Below are 27583 nucleotides of genomic sequence, written 5' to 3'. Positions count from 1 at the left end.
CATTTTTCGCTCAATCTGCTTCGAACAGCTGGCAATTTATTGCCTCTGATTGACAGCACTTTAGTTCTTCAATCTTGGCTTGCCTCATTTTTCTATGCAGCTGTCTGCGAGGGGCAAAAAGGGAGTCTGTATAGGAGAGGTGGGGGGTGGTGGAAGTGAACTCGCTTTCCGTTGTACAAATTGATGGGCCGCTTTGGCAATTTGTTAATATATATTACACACAAATGTGCCGCAACATCGCAATGGGCAACACACACAAATGTTGATATCTGCCCCCCACCACCGAAATTCTCTTTATCTCCATTCCCCATCTCTCACTTGCTCTGCATCAATTTGCTGGGGCATCCACTTTGCTGCACATCTCATATTTGGCGTCTTTCACATGTTGCCTCTTTGCGTTTTATTTGCGTTTCTTGTGTTTCTTTCACATCTTGAGCAAATAGCTTCCTCCCCCTCCTCCTCCTCAAGCATTCACCCTACACGCTTGATGCCCCACACGTTCCTCGCCTCGCCTCGCCTCGTCTTGGCTGTCATGCCACATTTTCGACGTTTAATTTCGAGTCATGATTCCATTGTTATTTATAGTCAACAAAGCGGCAGCAACAGCAGCCACTCTAGACAACACTCCATAAAATATTGTGGCTCCCTCCCAGCTGCAGCCTCTCTCCCTCTCTCTCTCTCTCACTCTGTCTCTGCCCCACGAGGTGGCACGCGTCGCCGTTGCCTTGTGTCGCGCTGTGTTGCGTCGTCGCTTAGTCTGGGGTAGCTTCTGTTGCTGCCACTGCCACTGCCACTTATCTGGCTGCCCCATGCTCCACGCTGAGCTTTTCGTTTGTGGCTTTAAATTGTTGGCAACACCATAAGAAATTTGAATTAAATCCCAAGTAGCTAAAACTCTTTCTCTCTCTCTCTCTCTCTAAAGTCGCATTATCTTATTTGCAGCCTGATGTTGCAACTAAACTAGCTCTTCGCTCTGCCTCGTCTCTGTCTGATGACGAGTTTTCCATTAGAGTCAATGTCAATATTTGCAGCATGTTTTGGCAGCTTTGAAATTGAAAATGTGCTCGTTGCAAATTATGCTCGACGTGGCTGCTGCTGCTGCTGCTACACCGGCAACATCGTCTTCTGCAACTTCTACTCCTTCTTCCAGAGTCTTTTTGTCGTCAGCTCAAGAACAATTAAAAATCTCGCGGACATTGCCACGTTTTGTGGCGCATCACAAGTGCCACTCATGCCTCGTGTTGTTGAGTGCAACGCGTTGACGTGTGTCATTTTGGCGAACGTGTTGCATACTTTGTGGCATCCACACACAACACTCTTTTTTCACTTTAATTATGCTTTAAATGCTGGCAGCACTTCACATGAAAAATGTCAGAGATTTCCATGCGCTGCCTAATGGGATTTTCCTTTTAATTCTTTTAGTGGGGAAAAACCGACACACACTCTGGAGTTGTTTATGATGCCGCATCGCGTTGCAACTCGAGTAATTTGCCTGCAAGGCTGAGGGCTGCCTGCCACGCCCAGAACGCAGCTCAGCTCAACTTAATCAGTTTTGCTAAAAGCGAGTCGAGGCAAAAAACTTTGCTGCGCCTTTTGCCAGACAATAAACTAAAAACAAAAGTTTTCTCCGCTTTGCTGATAAAAGTTTCAGCCAACGACGGCAAAGTTGGCTTTAAAACGAGACGAGTGTTTGGCTATCGACTGCAGATTTTTAGCATCTTAAGCAGCCCCAGACAAAGTCTCTGCAACCTCTTTTCGGCCACTCTCGAGCGTCATCAGCAGCAAAAGGCAAACAATTGTGTGTGTGTGTGTGTGTGTGTGTGTGTGTGTGTCTGGCAGAGAGTGGACAAAGTGGAAAATGAAAGAAGAAAATGGCTATTGCCGGCAATATTTTTCAGCGCTTTTCAATAATAATTTTGGACAACTGTCACTGACAGCGCGGGTGGCATGCCACTTTGCTACTACTTTGCTCTCTCCCTCCCATTTCCCATTTCTTTTGGGATTACTTTTTATACCCGTTACCCATGGGGTAGAAGGGTATTATAACTTTGTGGCGCCAGGAAATGCACGTAACAGGTAGAAGAAGGTCTCTTCGATATAAAGTATGCATCAACAGCCGAGACTATCTAGCCATGTCTGTCCGTCTGTCTGTCCGTCTGTCCGTATAAACACCTAGATCTCAGAGACTATAAGAGATAGAGACATAATTTTTGCTGACAGCATTTGTTATGTTTGCACGCACATTAAGTTTGTTTCAAATTTTTGCCACGCCCACTTCCTCCCCCACAAATTGACAAAATTCGAATAACAAGCGTGAAGATTTTAAAGATAGAGTCGCGAATTTTGGTATATACAACAATTAATAAAGTCTTTGTGATTCCTGATTTGGTTGCGATCAGATAAAAATTGTCGAAGTTCTTAAAAAAATTATTTTGTATGGACTTTGGCTAACAATATGGTATAATATTTTAAATTTAGTACCAAATATACCATTTGACATTTTTTAATATTTTGCGGTATATCATTTTAGTATATTTTGAGAATATTACCGGAAATTTTGGTTTTGTTCAAAATGGGTAGCGCGTATTTCACAGTCGAGCACACTTATTTTTTACATCCACTTTTGTTGGCCCTGGTGCAAATGATGTTTTTACGCCCGACTGGCGACAGAGGCAACTGCAATGAGCTGTGCATCGCTGTAACTCCAACTCCAACTCCAACTCCAACTCCAATGATCGAGACACTGTGGAAGTTGCCATTGCTCTGCTCCCCTTTTGTTAATTATGCGGGGAAACCCCACAAGCAGCAGCAACAAAGCAAAAGCAAAGCAAAGCGAACTGAGGCGAGTCTGCAACTCCAACTGATTCTCTTTCTCCTCACTTCCCCTCTTCCAATTACACTTTGTTTTCCCTTTTTCACGTTTTTTTTTTGTTTGTGTATTTTTCTTTTTTTTTAATTTAGAAAAAGGCCTTTGTTCATACGTTGCCTGGGCAATGACAAAAAGTGCATTCATGTGTAAGTGCGACAGAGCGAGTGAGTCTGAGAGTGAAAGAGAGAGAGAGAGAGTGAGAGTGAGACATTGTTGTCTCTGCTCATCTCTATTTTAAAATAACAATTATTATTGTTTGAGCCAGCTTCACTTCAAAACAAATTCTATTTGCTAGTTTTGGCTGTAGCAAAATATATATATATTTATATATTTAAATAAAAGGTGTGGACACAAAAAAGGAAGATATAAGCTTGGGTTTTAAATTATAATTGCTTTTTTAAAAAGCTGCTTTTCTGATTTATGCAAGAAATATGTGCTTAAATATTAATCATTTACATTGGTACACTAATGAACTTTAAGGGCAAAAAAAGCTTGAAACCTAAAATAAAAAGCTTTGGTATAAAGAGTACAAAACTGTAACATTTGATTTTTATAAAACTTGCTTTAGAATTTGTTTCTCCTATTATCAAATGATTTAAAATTTTAGAGACATATTCTGTATTAATTTATCCACAATAAAAGACTAAAATTTTTAACATACATAAATGAGACCTTTGAAGTGAGAAAGTTGTGGTTTTGTTTGTGAGTGTATATGTTGCTTATTAGTTTTGAGAACTTTACTTAATCCATAATAATCTCACAAAAATCATATAAGTGCAGGCTAGCTAAAATTTAAGCTTATGTGCTTTTATACTGTTACTTAAAAACGAAAGATGCAAACAGACTCCGAAATATTATATAATTTTTTGTAAATTTTTCTTTGCTCTATTATTCTTCATGCTTTATTTCGCTCATTTTCGTTTTCTGATTCTGAAACTAAACTTTAAGAGGTGTTGTTTAATTTTGGACAAACTTAAATACATGGAAATATTTCCCCCGATAAATTTCAACATGCAGACAAATCGTTTAATTTAATTGCAGAGAATTTATAATATTTGTGAGCAAGACACCCCAATATCGATATAGTATGATATATTTATGTTCTATTCCATTTGATTTTCGTCTAGCGGTTGAGTTTTTAAAGCCATTTGTGGACTGCAATTGCAAAGGCGACGCCAACTTTTTGATCACAACTCATAAACGTGACCTTTTCGTTGTTGCCAACCAATTAAGCGTGAAGCTACTGTTTGCCCCGCATAACAACGGGCGAAAACTGTGAAAATCTGGGAAAACAACAAAGACAACTTCATCCATGTCGCCGCCTTGCCTGAAGTTCAGCGATGCGTTCAAGTCTTCGTGCAGCAAACACATGAAGAGAACACACAGAGCGAACAGAAGAACAGAAGAGGAAGAAGACAAGAAGATAGACGAAAAACTTGTAAGCAATTAAAAGCATTTCATTTGTTCCCTACTCCTCTCTTCCTCTCCTTCTCACGCTCTAACATTTTGTCGCCCACTCTTACTCTCCATTTCATTACTACGAACTCTTTTCCTTTCTCTCTCATAAATATTCGATTTTTATGGTACTTTTGGCACAGCTGCTATTGCAAAATTTACGCTGAGAGATCAGACAATATGGTGCCTAAATAATTTAGAATCTTTTATGATGATGCCAGACAGTTAAGTTTATAATTTGATTAATTGAAAATACATGTAATACTTTGCTCTTGAATTCATCAATCTATATCTATTTTCTAGTTATACAATTCTTTTCTGAAATTTAAAGCTTTTCAAGTGGCAACAATGAAAAAATACTGCTAAATTAATAGTGAATTAGTATTAAGATTTTAATAGAATAAAACTAGTTCTAAAAAAGGCTAATTTTTAGTATAAATTGCACAACTTCGAAAAGTTTTCCTTAATAAAAAGTCAATTTATTCACTCTAATTTTGAAATATTAAGCATTCAGCTTAAAAGAAAACAAGTAGCTTAGTAGAGAATTGATATAAATCAGCAGCTGTTTGGGATCTTTTCTTAAAGAACATTTGTCAACTGAATATGTTCAATAAATTGTAACAAGATATGTAGTAAATTATGAGAAGATTTTCATGAAAAAATTTTCCCATAATAAAATAATCTGAGGCGTAGATTGCAAGTCATTTGAGACACATTTATTATAGTAAGTATTATAATTATTGTTCGTTGTTCAGTACATACATTTTGGGCAGATTGTGCAGTTGCCCTGTTCCTTTAGTAGAGTTGCCATTATGATAGATTTTTCAATTTCGCTTCTAGTTGAATAAATTCGCAGCACTGTGTTCAATATTCTGGTTAGCACTGTTCTTATAAGATCAGAAGTTCATTGGCATGATGAGGATTTGGTGCTGGGGACTCGAGGGCTGCTCGTTGCTGATAAGGGATGGGGGTTGTTTTTCAACAATCTCGCACACAGCACGTAGTAGTAGTAATAATAATAATAATTCGCGTGGCCAAACTATTTTGAGTGTGTATAGAACCGGTTTTTGCCCGACGGTGGTGGGCGGAGAAGGGTAGGCCTAGAAATATAGCGGCCGCTGATCGTGAACACACACACTTTCGAGGGTTGATTCTTAGGCACCCCTTTGTGAGGCAGCACAAAACTCAAGTTTTTTTTTTTGTTCTCAGTTAACAAAAAGTGAAAAAAATTGCAGTTAAGAAAAACTCTTTATTAAATTTGTAAGAATATAAACGTTTGATAAGCTGAGCTATGCCGATGCACGATTTTTGAACCACAAAGTTTAACGGCAATGTGAATGCAACAAATTGGAGACGCCGCCAACGCGACGCGCACGAGTCGAGCAACTGTGAAGCACTGAAACGTCTGCCAGCAAAGCGGCAAACAGCAAGCCAGCAAAGTACCAAGAGGGAAATTTCATGCGCGTGTAGGAGGGAAATTCTATGTGTGTGTGTGTGTGTGTGCGGACAGCTGAGCGAGGGAAGTTTTAGCGAATCGAAGCGCAGCGAAGCATTTGCTTGTTGGTTTTATTTTTGGGGTGGCAGGTAATACATCTTGCAATATATGTCATATATCACACACGCACACCTTACTCGCGCGCGTGTGTGTGTGTGTATAAATAAATAATATGTTGATTATTGAATAAACACTATCTGATACATAGGGAAATTTAGGAAAATCACTCAGCGCTTTATCAGCAGCTAAACGCGAATATCGGTTAGGTCATTAAGGTTATTGCTTCTGTATTCTGTATTAGGCGCTTTAATGGCATTCTCACTTGCCACATGCCGTTAACTCTTCTTCTTTGCTGTGCCCATGCCACATTGCTGTGCTTGTAGATGACTCACATGAGGATGACACAGCTAACGGTACTTGCCGGCAACTGGCTTAATTACTATACACGCACTATTTGCAGAGAATTTGTTGGCTAGACTCTAAAATAATATCCGGGGTAGATGCGCAAATCAGAATAGATCAAAAGATGAAGTGATTGAGATTTGGTATTGTAAAATTAAAATAAATAAAAAGAAATAATAATTATAATAATAATAATAATAATAATAATAATAATAATAATAATAATAATAATAATAATAATAATAATAATAATAATAATAATAATAATAATAATAATAATAATAATAATAATAATAATAATAATAATAATAATAATAATAATAATAATAATAATAATAATAATAATAATAATAAGCTTTATTAACTTATTGAAATATCTTTGAAGCTCATATTGAGTACTGGGAACATCTTTTCTAATTTATTTTGAACACTCTATCGAATACAGGATATCTTAAGCATTAAACATCTTCCTCTAGATGCTGGTGTCAATGACTTTCTCCAAGTTTGCGAGCTACGCCGAAATGGAGTTTGCTCAAGGAGGCGTGCTTGGCGGAACTCGGAAGGGAAAGGAAGCAGGGGATAATGGGTAGGTGGAGCGTGGGGCGTGGCGTACGGAGCAACAGCCTCAGACCGAACATCAGTCACTTTGGCTTCCTTCCGGCCAAAAGTGCGTGTCATGTGCAAGGAGCCAGTGAAGGGTCCAGGAATGGGGGTGGCAAGGAGCGGGAAGTGAGGCTTAGAGATGCATGTCAGTTGTCAGATTATGTGTCGGAGGAACAGCATTGAGAGCGGAGCAGAGCATCGCCGCACAATTTATCTACGCCGGAAAGCTGGGATAAGGGGAAAGGAAGTTTTGGACAGAATGTTCCTTCACCCTCCCCCCCCATAAAAAAAGAAGCAAACATGAAACAAGCAAACAGACAAGCAACGCCTGAAAACAGGAGCCTGGAGCAAATAATAAATGTACAGCCAAAAATGGTAACATGTAACATGTTGCTTGGGATCCCGAGTCACCGCGACCCCTTTTGTCGAGTCGAGGGCTCTTTAGCTGATTGTTTGCGGTTGGTGTCAACAATTTGTCTGATTAAAAAACAACAACGAAGCATCGCATCTCTCTACGTTTATTTTGTTTGTTTGTTTGTTGTTTTTTTTGTAGAGATGAGTCAGTTTCATTGTCGTCCTTGTCATCTATCAGAGCGCCAGCCAGCATGAAGATTATTGGCTAGACGCATATGCAACAACAGCAAAAAAAAGCTAGCAAAAACGAGAGAGAGAGTGAAGGAAAAACAACAAAACAAAAAAAAAAAAAAAAACATGCACATATGACTAGACTGGCTGGCAGCCAAAATAGAGAAGAAACACTTCGCTTCCCCCCACCCACGACTTAAAATCGGCAATTTTCGCATATCGCAAAGTTAAACCTCACATCGAACAGCTGCTAAAGTGCAGTTAGGTTTCTGGAGAATCAAGTAATTGACAAAAGTATTCTATTTTATGTGCAGGCTCAACACATCATTCGCATGCAACAACTGCAACTGTTGCATGGAGTCGCCAACTTGCTTCTTACTCGTTGCAGCTATTTTTAAATGCATATTAATGTTGGAGCCAAGTCGCGTTGTCGAGACCGCCAAATGATGTCGTCGACTTGCTGATGACTTTTGAATATATATGTATGTACACTTATGTATGTAAAGAAAGCAACTGCAACTGCAATGGCAACAAAAAGACCACTTAAATCAAGAGAAAAATGCAACGCATTACATTTTTCAAATGTGCAACACACACATATCAAGAGAGAGGGAGGGAGGGAGAGCGACGCCAACTGAGGGCGCCCCGACTGCGAGTGGGCGGCTGCATCAAGCGAAAGTGGCGCCGTCGTCAACATCAACAGCAACAGCAACTGCAACAGCATCAGCATCAGCGTCCGCGTCAACGTCAGCGACTACGTTGCCTTCTGATGACGGATGCATGCATCATTAATTCAACTGAAGCAGCACAGAGCAACAAATAAACAACAACGACAACAACAACAATGAGAGCTGCAACGCCAACGCGATTTGCTTTTCTCTTCTCTTCATTCTGTGAACTTTTATGCATAATCATGGTGAAAAATATATGGAAAGGGAAATTAACTTTACATACGCGACCTGTGGATGCACTTCAATGCACAGATTAGGCTTAACTTGTTTTAATAAAGAATGTAAAACTAATACTAATGCGCAGAGAAATACTACTGAATTTCTTAAAACTAACATGTTAATGACCTAAATGGTAATTTCAATGTTAATGTAAATGCTAAGGATTCATTTCAATTTTTCTGTAAAGCAAATTTAATAATTATTCTAATGCTCATGAAATGTGTGGTACTGCTGACAATTGAATCATTAATTATATTATAATATTTATGTTGCACATTTTTATAATAACAAATTTAATAATAAGGGTAATACTCCAAGAAATACTAATGAAATTTGTAATATGTTATTTGAAGACTCATTTGCACTTTTCTATAATAGCAACTTTAATGACAATCCTCATGCTTAAAGAAATGCTTATGGATTGTGTGGTACTATTGGTAATTGGATTGCGTACTATATTCTAATATTTATGTTGCACTTTTCTATAATAATAAACCTAATGATAATGATAATAATCAACGAAATACTAATGAAATTTGCCATAATATGAATAAAAGTTCTAATGCTTAAAGGAATGCTTATGAAATTTGTGGTAGTATTGATAGTTGGATTGCTTACTATCATATATTATAATAATGCACATTTCTAGAATAACTTATTTAATAATAATGCTAATACTTAACGAAATACTAATGAAATTTGTAATACTATGAAGACTCATGTGCATTATTCTATTATAGCAAATTTAATAATAATCTTATTGTTTATGAAATTTGTGGTACTATTGGTAATTGGATTGCTTACTATATTATAATATTTATGTTGCACATTTCTATAATACAAAACCTAATAATAATGCTGATACTCAACAAAATACTAATGAAATTTGTTATACTATGAATAAAAATTGTAATGCTTAAAGGAATGCTTATGAAATTTGTGGAAGTATTGATAGTTGGATTGCTTACTATATTATAATATTTATGTTGCACATTTCTATAATAATAAACTTAATAATAATGCTAATACTCAGCGAAATACTAATGAAATCTGTAATACTATGAAGACTCATGGGCATTGTGCTATTATAGTAAATTTAATTTAATAATAATGCTAATATTTAACGAAATATTAATGAAATTTGTAATACTATTAATAATTGTAGCTCAAATTGTAATATTAAAATTGATGTAAAGGCTGATAACCCAGTTGGAATTAAAAATTATGCTAATGCTTAGAGGCATTCTTTTTTACTTTTTAATATTATTGATGATTGTATTACAATATGAATTTTGCACATTTCTTTTATAGAAAATAATTACTAATAATCTCGATTTTCTAAATGTATCTTGCTCGATGCAAGCAACTTATCCAACTTGAGTGCCTTTAAGGTAGAGAATTCGTTTATAGCCAAGTCCGGCTGGTTGGCAAAATGCATTAATAGTGAGCTTGACTGGCGAATGCAATCAACGTTGGCCCACATAGAAGTACGGGTCTCTATGAGTCGACGTCTAAATGTAACTGTTTATTTTTCCTTTTATTGTTTTTTGTATCTTTCTTTTTGTTTAGTATCTTTGTATCAAATCATCTGAGCGCTTTGTTTACACAGAGATAAATGGCCAGTGTTTGAGGAGAGGGAAGCATCGGGAAGTGTTTGCTGAGATGAGGAGAATCTTGCTGAGCATTTCTCCAGAGAAAGAGTGTTAGAGAGCGAGAGATGGAGAGAGAGAGAGAGAGTGGCGAGAGATTGGCACGTGTCCAAGCAATGAATGCAGCTCAAAGTTGCTGCTGCATTATGGGGCAGACACTGGGGCAGGCAGCAATCAATCAACTGGGCAGCCGAGAGCTGCAACTGATGCGACTGTCTGTGGCAGCGCGAGTTGCGAGTTGAGAGTTGCATTGCCCACGTTGCACGTTAATTGATTTTGCAGTATTTTTGTGCCTGATGTGGACGATGATGATGATGATGTGTTGAGTGCCAGAGGCGCCACAATCGCAACGTTGGGGGAAAGGGATAAACAACAAGCAAGACAAACAAACAAAACAAAACTGGCAAACGCGCAAACCGGACAACAAAGAGATGACGACAAACAGATAAGTGGATAAATAATTGAAAAAATCCCATCAGCTGCCGAGAGTGACCCAATTATTATGGCCCCCACCGAAAAGGTTAAAAGTTCAAATTCGAAATGCGAAATGTTTTAATTGAATTCCATTATTGAAGCAAGAGACGGGCAGAGAGACAGAGAGAGAGAGCGAGGGAAAACTTCTGGAACGCCCCAAGGCAGCAGGAATTTAGAGAGTTGGGGATTTGAGATGTTGCACTGATGCTCAACATAAATTATGGACCATACATTTCAGCGATTTTGAAATGCGACATAAATTTAATTTTTTTTTGATTGTTATGAGTTGATTTTAGATACATGTCGAGTGAATGAAACACTGGGTTCCCATTTCTATTTATAGCTTATAGCCGCATGCATATAAAATTAATATAAATTTGTTATGCGGTTAGTTGTTTCCCTTCTTATTTTGTCGTTGGGGTGCTTGGGAGAGAACGTCAACCAGGTGGGCGTCCAATCGGATTACCCAATCGAATTGTACAGCAAGAATTCGGGAAATGTTTTAAAAGTCATTTAGATTTAGGATCTCAGCTAATTATAGTTGCAACTGATTTGAAATAAAATGAAACAGAAAGTGTCAAATTCTTTTTGTTTTTATATGAACTATGAACAAAAGAGTTGAATTTATGCTGGCCATATATCATCTCAACAAGTTTAGCATAGGAATGCTTAAATTCAAGTCCGATCTTAAACGTAAATGACAAGTTTACTTAGTGAAACTTTGGAACTAATATACAATTTTCTTAAGAATTCTTATTGGATATGTAAATATCACACTAAGTAAAAACTATAAGTTTTATATATTTGTTTAAGAAGATTCATATCCCTGAGCTTTCTTAAGTGATGCTTGATATTTGTATTTGCTTAGAAAGTTTTACTTAGTTTCTTAATTAATGAAGTCTCGAAATATTTTAGGACTTCATTCTCAATCTGAAACTTCTCTTTGATTTCAGAATCTGTTAAACCTAAATACGAAATAAGACTAAAGAAGATTATGGAGTGTTGGTTGCCTTGAAATATTATGTAACCTAAGGATCAACTTGATGGATGTTTTCGCTGGACTTTTGATGAACTGCCTCTGCATCGCTTACCTTCTTTCTATAGTTATCCATTCATAAAACTGGTTCGTTGCTCGTTTTCGATATATAAGTCGTTGTTGTTGTTGTTCTCTTGTTTATTATCGTTGTATTAGCTATCTTAAGTAGTAGTTGTTGTTGTAGTTCGAAGCCTGCTGGTGGGAGGCGGAGGGAGAGGTTTGGCTCATTTGTAGTGCATCATGCTAGTGCAGCAGCCGCTGTTGGAATTTTCTTTGTTTGTGTCGACAGCAAACGCAACAGCGGCGATGTTTCGCACTCAGTCGGCGACAGAGCAACATTCTTCTTCTTGCTGAATTTGCCGTTTAACAATTTGTTGTTGAGCACTTATCTATGCATTAGCATTAGCTTTAAGTAAGAGCTACTTATTGTAGCGGCATTTGCGTCTGGCAATGCCCGAAGCGATGCGAGCTGCTGGCAATGCTGGAAGAGCAACAGCAGCCAGTAGACAGAAAGCTTCTTCTTCCTCTTCTTCTTCTACTTCTTGTTGTTCTTCTTCTAATATATACAGTTGCTTTGATGGTGTTTTTGTTGTTCTCGTTGTTGTTGCTGTGTTTGTAAATGGACGTTTCCTTTCGCTTCTCCTTTGGCTTTGCTTCTGCTGGTGTCTTTGTTATGATATGTATGGAGCTTAATAAGCTGCTTCGTTGTCTCGCTCACATTGTTAAATAGTATGTAATTAGTTTAGTTTATGCACAATTCACGCGTTTTTTTTTTGTTTGTTGTCTCCTTTTGTGCTGTGCTGCGTGTGTGCGCTGCTTCCTTTTTTCGCCTTTCGCCAGTCAGCTGTCTGTCATTGACATGTGCGCGCGCTCTCACGCTCTGCTCTCCAATTACCCAGCTCTCTCTCTTTCTCTCTCTCTCTCTCTTTGGCTCGCGCGCCAATACACAACGTAGGGTGGCCACACACACACACACAAGCGCGCACGTTGTAAATGTGAATGGCCGTTGGGTCTGTGTGTGTGTGTTTGTAGGTTTGTGTATATTTTTGCGCAATACAATGCGAAATTTGGCCTATAATTTACTACGTTTAGCACATTTGGCTGTCATCATCAAATAGATAGCGCCACACGCACACATGCATATCCACACTCACTTACACAAATACAGTCACACACAAAAAGAATATATTGGTTAATTTTTTCACACACTTGAACGTAACATTTTTGCTACTTCCATTTCATTTGTTAGTTTCTTTTCATTTACATATATCAATTTTCTTGAATGAATTTGATTTCGTGTGATTAATCGCGCGCGCCCTTAACTATGCACTTTGATAATTTGATTTACATATTATTCGATTTGATTTGAATTTCTTTTTCGTTTCCGTTTTTTTGGTTTTTGGCTTCTTTTTTTTTGGCTACGCTCCAAATTTACAACACAAGCGTCGCAGTCGACGTCGCCGTCGTCGCTTGGTTTGTTGTTGCTGTTATCGTTGTTACCAATTGCTTTTCTTGTTATCACCGTTGTTATTGCTGCTGCTGCTGTTGTGTTGTTGTTGGTGTTGCAGTTGTTTGCTGAAGTTGGTTTTTAAAATTGTTTAAACAAATCGAAACGGAAAATAAAACGCAGCCTGTGCAGCAGCGTTGTAGCAGCTACAAGTCTTCTTTTGCACAACTTTTGCGCTCTGCGCTTTGTTACGCTGCTTTCGTGACGTTCCTCCTTATGTCGTTCATTCGTTCAGTTTGTTCGCTCACTCGCTCTTTCGCTCGCTCGTCTGTTCGCTCGCTCAATCTCCTCTCAGTCAGTCAGCTTTTTTTTCGGTGGTGGTTGTTTCACTTTTTTCGGCTTTCTTTTGATTCCTGATGACGTTGTCGTCGCTGTCGCTGTCGCTGCCTCCTTCTGTCCTTAAGTCTGCCTTTCAGCACTGTCCTCCCCTCGCATGTGTCCTGCATACAGCTGGCAACTATGCTGAGTAGCACAAAGTTACAGACAGGCTCAAAGCGGAAACTTCTTTCGCTGCAGTTGCCCGACAAACGCAGTCATAAAAAACAATTCAACACACACACACACAAACACATGCATTTCTTGCTTTTGCAATGCGTGCTCTCATTATTGCTCTCTTGCCTACTCTTCTCTCTCGTTCCGAGCTTAAGGTAAAGCAACCCTTGTTGGTGTGCTTACAGTTTAAGTAGCACTGTGTGCAGTTTGAAATGCACATTAGTCTTGTTTGTTTTGTTTTTACATTTGGTGCGCACGCACGCGCGTTTCAAACATTGTGTTTTGGTTATATGCCGGCGTTTTGCAACACTGTCTGTGCCATGTGCGCCACAGCGGATGCAACATAAATTTCAACGACTATTTTTTTTACGATGTTTTTGTTATTTACTCTTGATATCTTGTTATTTAGTCTTGTTTTTAGTGTTAAATTCTTTAATATTTATATATCTAGAAATATTAAATTAGCTTAAGATGATTTCTACGTACTAATTCAGTAAAAACAATAACATTGAAGTTAAACCGAAATTTTTGTATGGCTCTCTTAGATTTGGGACTGAGAAATGACAATTGTTGACTCCATATTTTTGCAGTGTTAACACATAAGAGTTGATCCTTGCGAACATAGCAATATATGTCCTTTGAAAAAACGGAAGGATTTGGGAAGATACAGATTGTTTTTGAAAATATATATTTGATTGCTTATTAGAGTCAATGATTTCGAAGCAGGATAGCTAATAGAATCGATTTGCATTCAAAGATTCAAGATTCCAAAATATTTGCCTGAAATATTGTTGTTGAGGTGAATATAGAAAAATGGTCAAACAGAAATCCTCCATATCCTTATAATTTGAAAGACGGTCGTGATGACTTTTGGCACAAGAATCGCTTTTATGAAAACAAAATAACGGGTGAGCTTGAGAGGACGAATATCCTTACAAGACCCGAGATGAAAGGACTCTTTTCTAAACAAAGATTTGCGTATGTCTTGGTTGTAGCCTGTCTGATTCTCGCGAGTCGTATCTCAAAGGAAGTTCTTTTATGAGAGCTATCATTGTGGCCAAGGACATTCAAATCGTCTCTGTCGTTGTCAAGTTTTCCTGCAGTTTGCTTGATGTTGATTTATTTTTTTGGCCCCGGACTGAATAATTAAAAGTGATCCTTAAATAACCCTATTTGTTTTTTTATGTCAATCGATGGATTTTTATTAAAAATCAATTAATTGCATGGATGCCCCTAAAAGTATGCAATGTAAATGCTTTATTTTTAAGTGGCGCCATCTGTTGATCGTTTACGCAATGTCGATTTTAAGTGCCACATAAAAAATTCAATATTTGTGCATTAATTTAAAAATGTTGAAGATAAGCAATAATTTTTCTAATTTTGGATTTTTCTTCCAATTTTTTATTATCTCTCGGATCGTTTTCGAAAAGGATATTATTATTATTATTTCCAGCCATTACACTGCCAAATGCTTTAAAATCTGGCTAGGACACATCGAAAATTTTCTAATCAATACAAAAGATTCTGCAAACAGCCAAGTAACACAGACTATTTATATTTTTCGCATGATCCCTAAAAGTTCTATGTAAAATGAAGCCAAACATACTCAGTACCATTTAAATAGAGGAATTTCAAAGGTTCTTTTTCTATCCCAACTCCGACTCAATCTCTTCACTCTGCAGTCCCCAAAAAGCGACTCCAGCAGCTCGCCCCAGAGAAAGTTGGCCAGGTGCACTTCCTGTGGGAAGCCATGCACTTAATTGCCGGCGTTGAGGCGTAGTTAAGAGTACTTATGCTTATGTTTTTGCATTTTAATGATTAATTAATTTGATTGGCATACGACAAAACACAAAAAAGGGGGGAAACGATGCTGTTGACTACGGAAGGATGAACACTGTTGTTGTGTGTGCTGCTTAGAGTGCAACGCTGCTGAGGGTGGAACATTACACTGAGAGAAAAAATTCTAGATTAAAAGTAGCCTGCAAATCTGAGGTATGATTTTCAAGTTGAATAAATTTTAAATCAATATTTTTATGCTAAATTTCTGTTGATATTGCTGTTGGTGACGTTGGTTTGTATATAAGAAAGAGAGTTATAATTGTAACTAATATTAAAAAGAAATTAGACAACATACATGAATGTGTAATATATATAACAAACAACACGGAATCTTTTTTTTTTGTTTTTTTCTTCAAGCCATTTAAGTTAAAGATTGTTTGATTCTTGATTTTTAATTCAATTATTAGATTTATCATTTTTGATACAAGATTGATGATCCTGAATTTCAAGATTTCAATATAAAATTTTTGTATAATTGTGAGTTTTTTTTACAGTCTTATCTTCTTTGTTTAATTTGACATTATATAATCTTGTTTATAAAAATTTTATTCTTGAGTTTAACACGTTTTTTCTTTCCGTGTATGAAATGTGAGCTGCTTATTGTCTTTTTTTCTTTTGTTGTACTGTAAATTGAAAAGCGTACACAAACAAATCCTTTTCAATTTATGCATTTTTATTTGTTGAAAATCTTTAAAATTTAGCAAGAGCTTAAAAATTGTTACTTATTGATATAAATGATAATTTTTAGCGGAATTCTTTTCTTTTTTCTTTGAAATTGACTTAATATTGAAGTGCGTAATAATTGAAAGAGTTCTCCAAATAGTTGTAATGAGCGAGAATTAATTTTAAAGCGGAATTCTTTAACTTTTTCTTTAAAATTGACTTAATATTGAAGTAAGTAATAATTGAAAGAGTTCTCCAAATAGTTCTAATGAGCGAGAATTAATTTTAAAGCGCTGCACGACTAATTGAAGCGTTAGTAATGAGCCTGTTGGCAAGTCGGTTGTTGCTCGCCAGCTGCTGTTGAAAGGTCTTTCGAATCGGGGGTCGAATTGTGAGCTGAGCTGAGGTAAGCTGGGCTGAATGTTGGAACTAACCCCCTTGATGACGATGACTGGGATGTGGAGTATGTATGGAGTATGGAATGTCACGGCTTGGTAGCTAGTTAACAATCCACGTGTTTGTACATGAATTTAATCTCGGCGCAAACAAAGTAACAAGAATTCAATTTGTCACAGTGGTTGGCAATGGCAATGACAACAACAACAACGGTAGCCATAGCCATAGCCATAGCCATCGACGTAGCCGAGAGATAAACCAGCTTGGAAAATATTTGCATTTCGCCTGTTTTTGGGGGTGTTGCGTAGGTAAAGCCAACAGCCCCCGGGGACTTGTTAATGCAAACAATGCGCATTTGATATTGAAAACGCGCGTCGAGTACTTGCGTGTGTGCTGTGGGTGAGAGGAGGGGGGAAGGGTGAGGGAGGGGGGAAGGGGTGGAGGGATGCGTGGGTGATGCTGCTGTTGCTTGTTTGTCGCATTCGGGGTAGTTTTACGATGTCTGCAGCGACTGTTGCCTTGAGAGGGTGAGGGGAAGGGGGAAGGGGGAAGGGAACAGGCAACAGGGTTTTGGGGCAAAAAGCTCAGCATCACTTGCGACCGCACGAACTTCAATCCTAAATCGCCGACTGAAAGGGGGGACAGAGGCAGATGCGATTGCTACGCAGCGTTGCATTAATGTGTATTTCCGGTGGTTCTGGAGCGGAAGTCGATTTATGTATTGTACCAGTATGTGTGTGCGTGTGTGTGTGTGTACGGTGTCTGGCGACAACAGTTGCTGGTCAGAAAGACAGAGAGAGAGAGAGAGACATCTGGGTCTAAAAATAACCCAGACAAGTCCTCCAAGCCGAGGCTAAAGCATTTCATGACCCTGACTTTAGTCAAATAGCATTGTCATGTAAATGCCTTAAATGCTTTAAACTGACTTCTAATGAGGCGATTCTCTATCTGGCCAGACGCGGCTTTTTCTACCCTTGTTTTAATGTACCACAAACTCCACACACTCATAGAGAGGGGACATATCAAAAGGGGGGAAAGGACTCACTGACTGACTGACAGTCATTTAATGACTTACCTTATCTTCAGCTTCTTCGGCGCGTTCTTCCGCTTCGATGACGCGCTGTTCCAGCTCCGTTAACTGCAAGTAAAGTACAAGAGAAACTGCGTTAAGAAAGAAGTAAACTCTTTAGAAAGAGAGAGAGAGAGAGAGAGAGAGAGAGAGAGAGAGAGAGAGAGAGAGAGAGAGCAAGTTACTTAAACGTCGGAAATCATGTGCAAATAATCGAGTGCCCAGCTTTATCACAACACGCCACATAAACATCAAGTTTATGGTTATTAGTTTTCGCATATTGTGAGGGGATTATTGTGGGGCGATATAAGATCTTGGGTCAGGCGAGTAAGGAAATTAAAGACAACCTCATATTGCCATAGCTAGGAATAGGAAGTTCAACTATAGCGTAGATTATTTTAACACAGTGGGTATAAATGGATTTTGCAAGCTTTTCAATTTCAATTTAATTTCAGTTCTGAGCATATTCATATACGTAAGAAGTGTGGAGGCTAGTCGATACACCTTATCAGTATTAGTTGGCGTTAGTAAGTCGATAGGCTCGAAGCTACCGGTATCATCAGTGTTCAATTTCTTTCATTTGTTGAAAGTCGTGGAAAATATTTAAAACAGTAGCAGCAGTAATCGTCAAGCAGGAAGCAGTAATATTAAAGCTTTTTAAACTGTACTCTTACTATTATTATCTAATATCCGTATTCTATATAAAAAACATTACATATACATACATATGTAGTTAGACGCTTCCAATTCGTACTCTTTAATTAAGATATCCATTTCCCCTATTACACACAAACTATAAACAAAACTCGAAAACAAGCGCTCCAACACTTTAAAGAAAAAAGAAATCATTAAACATAATCCAAAGACCACTTGAAATCAATCCACCAAAATTTTAGAAGACTCACCAAAATTGCAACAATACACTCAAGACAATCCGAACTCACAATAAACCAAAGCCGCTATAAGAATTATAATGTTAAACTAACAGAAATTCTAAAATTAGTTCTTTAAGAAGATTTAAAGTTCTTCAGTAGAAAAGTAAAGTTTTTTATACCCGCTACCCATAGGGTAGAAGGGTATTATATCTTTGTGCCGACAGGAAATGTATGTAACAGGTAGAAGGAGGCATATATATATTCTTGATCAGCGTCAACAGCCGAGACGATATAGCCATGTCCGTCTGTCCGTCTGTGTGTCTGTCCGTCTGTCCGTCTGTCCGTATGAACACCTAGATCTCAGAGACTATAAGAGATAGAGCTATAATTTTTTTTGCGACAGCATTTGTTATGTTTTCACGCAGATCAAGTTTGTTTCAAATTTTTGCCACGCCCACTTCCGCCCCCGCAAATCAAAAAAATCGAATAACAAGCGTAATTTTAAAGCTGAAGTTGCGAAGTTTGGTATATACAATAACTATTATAGTAGTTCTGATTCCTGAAAATTTGGTTGCGATCAGATAAAAATTGTCGAAGTTATTAAAGAAATACTTTTGTATGGGCAAAAACGCCTACTTACTAGGGGTCTTAGTTGCTTTGGCTGACAATCTGGTATATTGAGCCGTTTATGGTATATTTTGAATGGTGTACTATATCGATATACCAAACATATCATTTGGTTATTTTTAGTATTTTTTTTTAGTATTTTCGGTATATTTTGAAAATGATACCGCAATATTTTGCCTTTATTAAAATTGGGTAGCAGGTATCTCACAGTCGAGCACACTCGACTGTAACTTTCTTACTTGTTTTTATTTTGTTTCAGACTGTTTGTGTAACAGCATAACATTTGTATATGGAATATACAATTTATTGTAATACAAATGGTTTATGTAAATGTTTTTACTTAACTTTCAGTTAATTTTAAAGCAATTTTCTTCTTTTTTACAAAATGTGAAGAAATAACAAATCATTCCACAGGAATGTAACTTTTGTACGTTGTCTCAATGTATTCAAAATTAGATTAAATCAAGTGGAATACAAAACGAAGCTAAAACTTATAAAATATGGTCATAGTCGCTGACATTTACAATTTCTTTTCAACATTTTTTTTTGTAGTATCAACATTTGCGGAAATAAATTTTGTTTGAGAATATTCAAAGAATGAACTTATTTTGACTAAAAGCTTTGCAAAACTGTTCGGTATTATTCTAACAAAATACAAAATAATATATACATTATAATATACATATATAATATACCACAAAATTACTAAAATTTATCCAAATCATTCGAAATATACTATAGAGTCAAAAATATACTAGATTCTCAGCCAAAGCAATAATATATGTATATGTACATATATACAATATAGGGTCGGAGTTGATTTCTTCTGTTATAAACATTTCTTCCAGGCACAAATTTATATTATTCTTCTACACTACGGCTTTAACATCAAGATTCGTGGTAGAATATCTAAAACCTGAACGGTGTATAAAATCCAATAAAAAACCTGTTAATTATTTGCTTTTGATTGTATTATTTGTTATTGTAGGGAAAACATGAATATAACTCGCAATATTGTTACTGAAACATTACGGAATAATCATGTGTATTTAAAAACAACAATGGAAACATCGGATTCTTTTTCTCTCGCATTGTATCGAGCATTCTTTTCTTGATCATCCAAGGATATAGTAGCGAAAAGTATAGAAATAAATGAAACATATATTTTAAATACTCATGTTTATATATTGATTTGGTAAAATAATTAAATAGTTATTACATGCAAATTATTATTAAATTAGTCAAAGTAATCAGTCGAATGCGGTTGGTTTTAATCCCGACTTGTATTTTTCGGTTCGTGCTTTTATGTTTTCCACCCTAAGCCTTGCAAAGCTTTTCTCTCTTTAGCTTTTAGCACAATTTCCCTTTATTCGGTGTGGTGAAGCTTGAAAGCTTTCGCAACGGAAGTGTGTTGAATAGCGCGAGTTGACCGACAGATGGCGCCACGGGTACAGTGCGTCGCTCTTTTAATCCAGCACCCGCTCTTGCGCTCTCTTCTTAACCTCTCTTCTCCCCTCTCACTCTTACCACCGCTGCATTGGCCCTGGCCCAGTGCTGCATCAACATCAATCAATCAATCATGGAAAATGACAGACGATTTACGGTTAGTAAGGATAATGCGTTCACAAATACAAATACAATTCATAGCCTACGCTTTGCCGCACTTGCCACCTGAGCAGTGAATGTATGGAGGGGGAAAAGGGGAAGTTTCACAAAATCTAACGGCGCCCAAATGTCTGGCGAAATTGAACCGTTACAATGGCCAGCTAAAAGAGAGGGAAGTAAAGTGGGGGGAGGCTTTGTTTTCGTGTTCGTGTGCCACACCTTTTGAGCCACTCCAGCTCCACTTGTCAAAGCAACTCAGCTCAGTTCAGTAGAAGGAAGAAGCGTCGTCGATTCAGCTTCGGGTCATGCTTTTGACTTGGGCGGGCGGAAATGCTAATCTCGCACTTTTAACTGCTCAATGGTTTGCCATTAACAGGCCCATAACGGATATAACGTTCGTTTTCCCTCCCTTACCCCCCCTTTGCTTTGCTTTGCTTTGCTTTGGGTGTGTTCTTCTCCCTCGCTGTGGGGACTCTCTCTTGGAATGCCATCAATTAATCACCAGAGTGGCCCGCGAGCTTCATCGTCATCGTCATCGTCATCGTCATCGACTAAAGACTTGATTCCGCTGCAAGAGCTAAAGCCAAAGGCGTTTCTCTTCCACATTTTGAATGCTTTCAGTGCATTAATTTCCGCTTTTTTATGCCATTTAAGTGGCCCATTCAGAGAAGCCTCTCCACTTCACTCCACTCCATTGATTGATGGATGCCAAACAAAATATGAGTGCTGCGCTCTGTCTCTTTCTCTCTTTCTGTCTCTCATCTCGCAATATATTTAGAGTATATACATATAAATAGCGGAAGCGGAAGTGGAAGCGGAAGTGGATGTGGAAGTCATAGCGAGCTGCGAGGGATTGTCAGAAGTTTCCTCTGCTTTGGCTTAAATTACCCAGGATAATGGCTCGAGTTGATTTCAAGTACTAACGCTGTCGCTGATTAGATTACATTGTGAGAGCCAATACATACATAAGAACATCACATAGAACTCAATAAATCTGATGTGTGTATTGTGGATAACGGGCATCAAGTATTCTCCTTCTCCGTGTGCTTGAGCTTAGCAAAGTATCGCGTTCACTTTGCAAGAGGTTAAGGGTTAAGCATTAGATTTCTTAAGTGCTTAACTCCTTGTGAGAAATATGATAAGGTTGCGATTTGGCCAATTTGATAGCACTTTTACCTCACAGTTGTTAACGCTGCTGCGAGCTTTTATTTATTCGAGTAAAATACATTGTTACGTATACGTAATATCTTGTACACCAATTCATGTTTGCTTTAAGGCCCGATTCTTCAATCTCTGAATAAGTTTTATTGTACGTATTAATTGACTTAGAAGGATAATTTCATTTCTATATGCGTCACATTTGTAAAAACAGCTGATGTCAACAGCTGCTCAACTGTTTGGCAACCGTTACTGCGTGAAAAATATGGGCCTTAGTTAATTAAAAAGCGCGATTCATCTGAATTTTCTGGACTACTCTGAAGTGGAGATAAGTTCTTATAAAACCTAAGCGTATCATAAAAGAATTAAATGTTAACAAATTTGTTCCCAGATTTCGGATTTCTTAGGTGTATTATTTCACATGCAAAAATCGATGTCAAAATTAAATCCAAAATTTAAATTTTGCTTATCAATTTCGAAAGGAGTTACAAATATATATATATATATATATATATATATATCAAAGCTTGCGCCATGATGATAACACATATCAAATATATATATATGTATATATATATATTTTGATTCTGCCACCAGTCACCAAAAATCAGCTGTTTGGAATACAATATTACCATCTTTCCTGCATTTTTTCACATCCACAACTTTAGACTTCACAACACAACTTTATGGGCACTTTAAAAAAATTTAATTTCGTTATGGAGCTGTAGATAATTTGATGAGGAGATTGAAAAATCGGCCCGAAACTTTTTTTTCAAGTCTCGAGTCTCGAGTCGAAAGCATAATTAAAGTGGAATATCTGATGTTTTTTTTTATATAGTTTATATCTATCAACTGCTAAGTTACAACTATTGATTACATTTCATTTTATCTTGTTTTATTTTTGATTTTAGAAAAATAACAAATCATTTGGCACTATTATTTTAAGAAATTTATGATTACTTAAGACTTGTTGTTAATAAACTAAAAACTTTGTTTGTTTGAAAGACAAGTTTTGTACTTTAAAGTTTAAAGTTTAAACAACAAATGCAAGATTATCGAGGTTTTTCTTTTTCTTCTGTAATACATAGAACATTTCATAACTGAATTTTAATTTAAAGAAACATTGTTTTTGAACTAAGAAATTCAACATTTCTACGAATTATTTTCGTTCTTACTTTAAAGGGAAAATAATGATGACAAAGCCTGCATCATTTCAGTAGACTAAAAGTTTTCAACAGCTTTGAATGTATTGCATTTAATCAATGCCCAGGCAGTATATTCAGCTAATAATGTTTATTACTTGTGAACAATATTTAAAGTAGCTTAGAGCACCATTAAATTGGGCCAAGTGGCGCCACGTTGATTGTGATCCACATTGCTAGCAGAGATTGATCCGAGTTGATCCAAATCCTCGTCGACAATGACGATCTCGAGGGTGAGCGTGGAAACCGCATTTCTGCTCAAATCAGAATCTGAATTACTTGCGAGGCAGCAGCAGAAAAAGCGACTCAATATGTTGCGCCACATGGCGACGACGATGAGCGCACAAATGCAACTGCAACTGTGCAACTGCAACAGCAACAGCAAATGATGCTCAGAAGCAGCTGGCCATAAAGCAAAGCTGGCCAACAACAGAACAGTGTCACAAAAAAAACAGACTAAGCAACTGCGTTGCTATCAGCAACTGGATGCTATAAAGCTGCCACACAACAGTTTGTTGCATGCAGCATTCGGTAGACAACATGTGCACGAGCTTGGGAAAATTGTTTAGCTGCACTCGGCCCATGGATGAGGATTGGGAGAGCAAAGAGCGTCGCCAGGATCAGCAGATGAAGTGCAATGATCCGGGAAGGCGACAACAACAGCAATTCAGGCAACGCCAACAACAACGGCAACATTTTGTGGCACCGAGTGGCGAACGAATTGCGCAGCTATGTTGCCACAGGCAACCGACATCAGCTGCAGTTGTTGCAGTTGGCACAAGTCTAGAGCGAGGTTTTAGCAACTCTTACGAGGCAATGGAACGACTCGATCAGATCTTTGAGGACAACACGCTTGAGGATGGCGATGAGCACCTGTAAATTGTACACGGAAAGAAAAAAGTGCTGAAATCAAGTGTTAAAATAAAGATCGAAAATCTACAAAAAAGATGTAGATGATCCGATCTTGAAATTCAAGATTTTAATCTTACTTCAAGAATGGAAAAATTTTTAAATTTAACCAAGAACGTCTAAATTTAGATTGTTAGAAATAAACAAATAATGGATTTCGGTTTTTTTTTATATATTTAAATATGTATTGTTCTCTAACAACAAAAAAAAAAGAAAAAGAAATTTGGTTGTGTGTTCTTTTAAAAGAATCGTTTACTTAAAATAACTATTTATAGTATAAATCAAAAATAAAATTCGTTTCTTGCAGATCGAAAAAATCAAGATTTACAATTTACTTTTCAATTTGGAATCAAACATTCTAGAATCTAGATTTTAATCGTAAATGCAAATATAGCAAGAAAAAGTTGATTTAAGATTGTTCTGACCTAAAAATCTTATATTCAGATTGTTCTTTTCTAGATCAAAAAAATTTTAAATCAAAATTTTTTCAATCTAGATTTTTTTTTATCTCTGTTTAGTGAAAACATAATGAAATACAATACAGACTTGTGTGGCAAGTTTGGCGATTAAAGCGCAACATAATGTTGTTGAAAACAAAATGCCGCAAATGCTCATCAATATTATGAACAGGGCAAAGTCGTGGCAAAAGCTAATGGATTATGCCAAAGTCCAGCCAAGGGGCAGCGTGAAGGGCAAAGGGGCAGAAGGGGTCGAAAGTTATGCGTGTGTTGCGTGCGTGTTGGGCTTGAATTCAGCAACTTGCCACTTGATGTGGCAGGGTTAAGGTGTGTTTCACCTGCGTGTGGCATACGCATATCCGAACACACACACACACACACACACACATGGTGAACCGCCTTTGGCTGTTTAATTATAGGCCAGACTCGGCAGCCAATTGGCAAGTTAATTAGAACTTTTGACCAGGCCAAAACAGCAGCAGTTTTCTGTGTATATATTTTTTTGGTGTTTGGCTTAAAGCAGCCACAACGATTCATCTTAATTGTTGGGGCGTTTCTCAACTTGTTGTAGCCAGAAATTATGAGTGGCGCCTCCCGTTTTAGATGCAATAAGCATATCATTGCTGCAACTCACAGCAGTTGGCACACAAATCTAATTTGCCAGCCACGAATGCAATTTGCGGACAAATAAATGGCCACAGCAGACAGACGGCCAAATTATGAGACCGACAGGGATATATACCGTAGTATATCAGAGATGATGATGGACGAAGGCAGCTGCTGGTCATTGACTTTGTCATCAACTTTCGAATGTGATTCAAATGTAGTCAGCACACATTTGCAAATGTATTTTTGAATGGCTTTACAAAATTCAAATTGTTAGCAGATGAAGGAAGACTTGCACAATATTGTATAGTTTGATTAATTATCTGTCATATGCCATTTAAATCACTCAATTATATCAAAGTGTTTAAAAGTAATAATATTTCAACCGAAACGAAACGAAAGCTGCACTTTTAATAGAGAGTTAGCTTCCTAAGAAATCGAATTTCTCTGGAAAGGAACAAAATGCGACTGATCGCTGTGAATTAAAAATTAAATACTCTATACAATTTATATAGACACTTACTGTCATAATTTGCACCACTTTTTATAACTCAATTCAATTTTTGATAAACCACATTGAAAATGTAGAAATTTAAGAAATTATATGCACAAAATAAAAAAGATGTTAGTATTAAAAGATAGTTAAAACATAAAGAATAAGCATCCAGTTGAAAATTCAATCTGTAATAGTTTTTGTTAAAAATATATTCATTTTAAAATGCCCTGCAAAATTTAAAGTCAATAAATGCATATTTGACTTTAACATCCAATATGTTAAAACTGGACTGTAAAGTTAACATTTCTGTTATGTGACACATCTAGATCTATTCTTAATATGTCAACATTAACATATTAAAACGAAACAACAGCGAAACATGTCTAATTTCCCATTGTAAAATGTAATTATTGCGAAAGCTAACTACACTAGTCGGCATAATTATTTTGACGAAAAAAAATGATTCAAATTTTTAAGTAACTTTGCAATGGTTTCATATAACTTAATGAATTTTTTTGCTGCTTTACTTAGTGCTAATACAAACTAAAAAATAATGAATTCAACATTTTATCATATGAACTTGAAAAAATATAAGCTTATGTAATTTTCAAGCGGTGGCATAAGTATTTTGACAAGTGTATTTTAATATGAATAACAAAGTTTAAACTTAAACATAACTAAACGGGAAAAAGGTATTTAGTAAAATATATAATTTCCTTTAGTTTCAATAACTTTTTCCAGGCGATCCGGTACTGAATCGATTAAATTTCGGATGATCTCTGGAGATATCTCTTCCCAAAGGGAAGTGACCTCAGAAATTGTCTCCTCTCTGGTTTTATTTAACGATACTGTTCTTTTACGTTTCATAAGAGACCAGATGTTTTCAATTATATTTAAATCTGGACTTTGAGGTGGCCAGTCCAAAGTGGTAACACCAACATCTTTCAAAAATGTTGTAATCATCTTAGCTTTGTGGCATGGGGCGTTATCCTGTTGCAGAATGAAGGATTGACCAATAAGCCTGTCTCCAGAAGTAAATGCATTATCATTTAAAATCCGTAAATATTGGCCTCGGTTCATCGAACCAGTGACAGGAACGAAGTCACCCAGTCCATTAAACGCTACACATCCCCAGAACATCACAGAGCCTCCACCATGGCTTACTTTTTGGCAAACGGGCCGCCTTTTCTGCCTTTGTGCCCTTGGTAATCTTACAAAAATTTTATTTTTTTTTATGAATTATACTCAAAGGAGCTTTCATCTGTCCATAGAACGCTCCTCCAGAACTCCTTTGGCTTATTGACAAATTCCTTTGCAAATGACAGTCTTTTGAGCTTGTTTGCTTTTGTTATATATGGGACTTCTTTGACTTTATAAGTCTTAAAATCATATTCTTTTAATCGTCTACGAACTGTGCGCTCACTAATTGGTGTCTTAGCTGACAAATTAAATTGATCTGCTGCGGATTGGGGCTTTAGTAAAACATTTTTTTTAAATTCCCGTAATAGAACTCGGTCATCGCTGAGATCTGTTTTGCGCTTAGCACCTGATCTTCTTAAATTACGCATGTCATTATGCTTTTTAAACTTTTTGATTTGGTAGTGCACAGTTTGACGCGACACATTATACTCATTGGCAATGTCTTTGACTGATATTCCAGCGTTAAACTTTGCTACCATTGAAGATCTGGTAACCAAACTTAGCTCAGCTGTTTTACCCATGTTATTTAATAATTGTTAATAACTTTCTATTTTAATAACAAGGTTTAATATTGCTCAAAGTTAAACACAGAAGTTCTTTAATTCTCGCGTGCTTAAAAGTGTAAAAATATTTCCATAAAGATGCTGTCAAAATACTTGTGCCACGCAAAAAGCCGTTGTCTGCATGCATTCTTATCAGTAGAAAGAGAATGCAAAAGGTAAACGAAATAAAATTTGGCATGCACATAGCTAAAAATAGATTCTTTGTTTTGCGCCTCATTTTCGCACCGCTATTTGACGAATTCAAGCAAAGCTAAGTTCAATAGTCAAAAAGAGTTTCGTCAAAATAATTGTGCCGACTAGTGTATTTTGAAAACTAATCAAATAAATTTTACTTACATTTATTGTAATTATGGTAAACAAGAATTGCTTTGAAATGCAGTCAACTAATTGTATTTATTTT

The 27583-nt window shown here is 36.9% G+C and overlaps 1 protein-coding gene across 12 annotated transcripts in view; it reads right to left on the bottom strand.

Moving 5' to 3' along the window:
* LOC132796958 (uncharacterized protein CG43867) overlaps positions 1–27583 on the bottom strand; it is a 176308-nt gene that overhangs the window by 19809 nt on the left and 128916 nt on the right. For 10 of the 12 annotated variants that reach the window (XM_060808331.1, XM_060808333.1, XM_060808332.1 and 7 more), the window contains one exon: positions 17491–17553. In XM_060808331.1, coding sequence (XP_060664314.1) covers positions 17491–17553 — 63 coding nt within the window. Of the gene's footprint in view, positions 1–5086; positions 5688–11573; positions 12024–17490; positions 17554–27583 lie in introns of those variants that run through there. The other 2 variants (XM_060808342.1, XM_060808343.1) reach the window with 2 other exon arrangements.

Source organism: Drosophila nasuta, chromosome X, assembly GCF_023558535.2.
Source record: "Drosophila nasuta strain 15112-1781.00 chromosome X, ASM2355853v1, whole genome shotgun sequence".
NCBI classification, from domain to species: domain Eukaryota; kingdom Metazoa; phylum Arthropoda; class Insecta; order Diptera; family Drosophilidae; genus Drosophila; species Drosophila nasuta.
This window is presented reverse-complemented; position numbering and strand designations above follow the sequence as displayed.